At 41.6% G+C, this 3,936-nt stretch overlaps 1 protein-coding gene across 1 annotated transcript in view; it reads left to right on the top strand.

The window, feature by feature from the left end:
- Positions 1-3,936, top strand: part of LOC101862506 — a gene marked incomplete at its 5' end in the record, with an annotated part of 41,350 nt that overhangs the window by 34,707 nt on the left and 2,707 nt on the right. The window contains 2 exon segments of the mRNA XM_013083287.2: positions 306-430; positions 3,627-3,889. Of these exon segments, the coding sequence (XP_012938741.2) occupies positions 306-430; positions 3,627-3,889 (388 nt within the window).

Below are 3,936 nucleotides of genomic sequence, written 5' to 3'. Positions count from 1 at the left end.
TATCTATCTATCTATCTATCTATCTATCTATCTATCTATCTATATATCTATCTATCTATCTATCTATCTATAAATCTATCTATCTATCCCTCTCAGCTCTTTCGTATATCCTATAACTCTTTCACCCACATACATACTCACAAAAACATACACATACACTAAGTACATACATTCATACTTCCGCCCCCTCCTCCAACACACACAAACACTCGCACTCCCACACTCTGCTTATTCCGTAATTTGTGCTCTGTAATTTAATTTCTTCTTCGACTTGCCTTCCATGTTTATTGTGTCACCTTTCACAGAGCTACTACGACCAAGAAACCTTGGACAACGAACATACGTTGGCGCTAAGCATAATCACCATAATAGGACTCAGCCTCTCCATTGTTGGGCTCTCTCTCTCCATTCTCTCGTTCCTGATGATAAAGTAAGTCACACAGACGAGAAAAGTAAGGTATTCTTGTTGTTGTGATTTTTGTTGTCGTTGTTGTTGTTGTTGTTGTTGTTATTTTATTTTTATTTTTGTTGTTGTTGTTGTTGTTTTTTGTTGATGTTGTAGTTGTTTCTGCTGTTGTTGCTGGTGGTGGTGGTGGTGGTGGTGGTGGTGTTGCTGTTAATTTTGTCCTCCCGTTCTTTTTCATGATGATGATGATGATGATGATGATGATGATGATGATGATGATGATGATCAGGCGAAGGAGGGCGGAGTGGAGGAGAGGGAGGAGAAGGAGGAGGAGGAGGATCTATTCTAGACATCATGATCAAATGCCAGTATGCTAATTTGCACAAAACCAGCAGAAACGAAATAGTTCATATAACTAGAATGGTGCGAGCATGGCATGTCTTGCACTCACCAAAGCGGGCGAATGGAGGATTCCACTAGTTGATCCTACAACTTTGGGCCTTGCTTTTTGTTTGCGTGTTTGTTTGTTTGTTTGTTTGTTTGTTTGTTTGATTTTGGCCTTTATGTCACTCTACTCGCGTCTATAGAGTAGCGGTTAGGCGCTTCGCCGCCGCACATAAAAGACATGACTTTGATTCCCGAGTTCGGAGAATTTTCATCGAACATCTCCATGCGTGTGCTGCGATGTTCTATTCCTTCTCAGCCCGGGTTGACCCTGTCAAATTGGGTCGGAGCAGCCCGCCTCCTGAATGATTTGAATCGTGTCGGTAGGGGCTTAAAACACCTGCAATTGAAAAAAATATTGAAACTGCCTTACTGTTTTCTTCTACAAAACGCCTCTGAACATGTCAATGAACTTCTCTTTATTCAAAACAGTACGGACTGTGCTTTCGTGTGGTTTTTCTACTTCATTCCTATCAAACATCTATAGACCCAGATCCCTCCCCTTTCTTTTCGGGGGCTCTCGTGGCCTAGAGGTTAAGGTGTTGGCCTCTCATTCAAAGGTCCCGGGTTCGATTCCGGGTAGCGACCAAAAAATTTTCTTCTCTAAAATTGTCTCCTTTCATATCCTTTCCTGATCTCTAACAATGTTCTGTTGTCTGCTTTCATTTCCACTTTCTGCCCCCACCCCCTCACTTCCTTTGCCCCCTCCTCTGGGCTCCTGACTCTTTCTGCAGCCTTTCTACTGCTACTCCTTGGCTCCTCCTAACTGCTGTCTTTCTGCCACACCCCTGATCTTCTTGAAGGACAAGGGCGAAAAATCTCGGAGGGCCCGTGTGCAAGTTGCGCACGTTAAAGATCCCTTGGTGGTCTAAAATCTATAAGAGTAGGCTTCGGCCGCCACCCGGGCAAAATTTAAAATTTCCTACCAACGAAAAAGTATTAGGTGTGTCCTGCGCGCTCATATGACCTTATGCAGTTGCGAGCGCCGTAAAACCCTATACTAAACAAACAAAACAAACAAACCTTTCTTTTCTTTGAATGTTACTCTCCAGTGATAACTCTAATCTTCGGCAGTAATACGACCTAAGTGTTTTGTTAGAACCGTAAAACTGTAATTAAAACTAAACTTACCCATAACAGAAAACTTCGCCAAGTTCATCCGCAACACACCCTCTTGTTCTTTCCTCTGATACTTCTCCTGTCGAGGTGACATTAGACCACTTTGTGTTGAAAGCACCGTAAAATTGTTACTAAAAACTTTAAAACTAAAGGTATTCAATACAGAAAACTTAGTCAAGTTCCTCCACAAAAGACCCTTTTCCATTCTCTTCTCCTTCTCTGGGTAACATATGACCTATTAGTGTTGAAAGTACTATAAAACTTTCAATAAAATTAATCTTACTCTAAACAGAAAAGGTCGCCAAGGTCTTCTGCTACAGACTATTTTCCACCAATCCCTTATTCTTTTCCTGTCCTAGATGACATATGATCTATGTGTGTTATAAGTACCTTAAAAGTCTTTCTAAAACCAAACTCACTCAAAACAGAACACTTCGTCCGGTAACATATTATCTATGTGTGTTGAACGCTTAATAAAAATGAAACTTACTCAAAACAGAAAACTTCGCCAAGGTCACCCACAATAGACACTCTTCCACCCTCTTCTCCTGTCCCTCTTCTGGGTAACATAATATGACCTATTTGTGTTGAAAGTTATGTAAAACTCTTTACTAAAACGAAACTTACTCAAAACAGAAAACTTCGCCAAGGTCATCCACAAAAGACCCTCTTCTCCTGTCCCTGTCCTGGGTAGCATATGACCTATTTATGTTGGGAGCACTGTAAAACGTTTACTAAGAAAAAACTTACTTAAAAGAGAAAACTTCGCCAAGGTCGTCCTCAACAGACCCTGTTCCACCTGTCCCTGACACTTCTCTCGACTTAGATGACATAAATATGACCTATTTGTGTTGTAAGTACCGTAAAAGTCTTTCTAAAACAAAAGTCACTCCAAACAGAACACTTCACCCGAAGACATATTGCCTGTTTGTGTTGAACTCTTAATAAAACTAAACTTACTCCAAAAAAAACTTCGCAAAGGTCATCCTCAACAGACCCTGTTCCACCATCTTCTCATGTCCCTGTCCTCGGTAGCATAAGACCTAATTATGTTGAAAGTACTGTAAATCTCTTAACTAAAAAACGAAACTTACTCAAATCAGAAAACTTCGCCTAGGTCGTCCTCAACAGACCCTGTTCCACCTGTCTCTGACACTTCTCCCGTCCTAGATAGCATAAAAATGACATATTTGTGTTGTAAGTACCGTAAAAGTCTTTCTAAAACAAAACTCACTCCTAACAGAAAACGTCGCCGAATAACATAATATGTATTAAATTACCTATTTATGTTGAACTCTTAATATAATGAAACTTACCCAAAACAGAAAACTTCGTCAAGGTCGTCCGCAACAGACCCTGTTCCACCTGTACCCATGTATATCTATGCCTGTACCTGACACTTCTCCTGTCCTGGGTGACATAAATATGGCCCATTTGTGTTGTTGTAGGTGATAACATATAAACTTTTTGTGTTTAACTCTTAATAAAACCAAGCTTACTCAAAACAGAAAACTTCGCCTCGCTCGCTGTCCCTGGCACTGCTCCCGTCCTAGATGACCTAAATATGACCCATGTGTGTTGTTGTAAGTGATAACATATTATTATCTATAACAATTTATGTTGAATTCTTAATAAAAACGAAACTTACTCTAAACAGAAAACTTCGCCAAGGTCGTCCTCAACAGACCCTGTTCCACCTGTCCCTGGCACTGCTCCTGTCCTGGGTGACGTTTCTGGCTGGGATCCACCAGACCTCGTCTCACAGTGGCTGTATCGCTGTGGCGGCGCTGCTGCATTACCTGGTCATGGTCTCCTTCATGTGGATGCTGATGGAGGGGATCCTGCAGTACCTGCTCTTTGTCCGGGTCATGAACACCTACTTCAGCAAGTACATGCTGAAAACGGCCGTACCGGCATGGGGTGAGTGTGGTGTGTGGGTGCTGTTGCTCTGTGTGTGTGAGCTTTTG

Source organism: Aplysia californica, unplaced genomic scaffold (genome assembly GCF_000002075.1).
Source record: "Aplysia californica isolate F4 #8 unplaced genomic scaffold, AplCal3.0 scaffold00223, whole genome shotgun sequence".
NCBI lineage: Eukaryota > Metazoa > Mollusca > Gastropoda > Aplysiida > Aplysiidae > Aplysia > Aplysia californica.
This window is presented reverse-complemented; position numbering and strand designations above follow the sequence as displayed.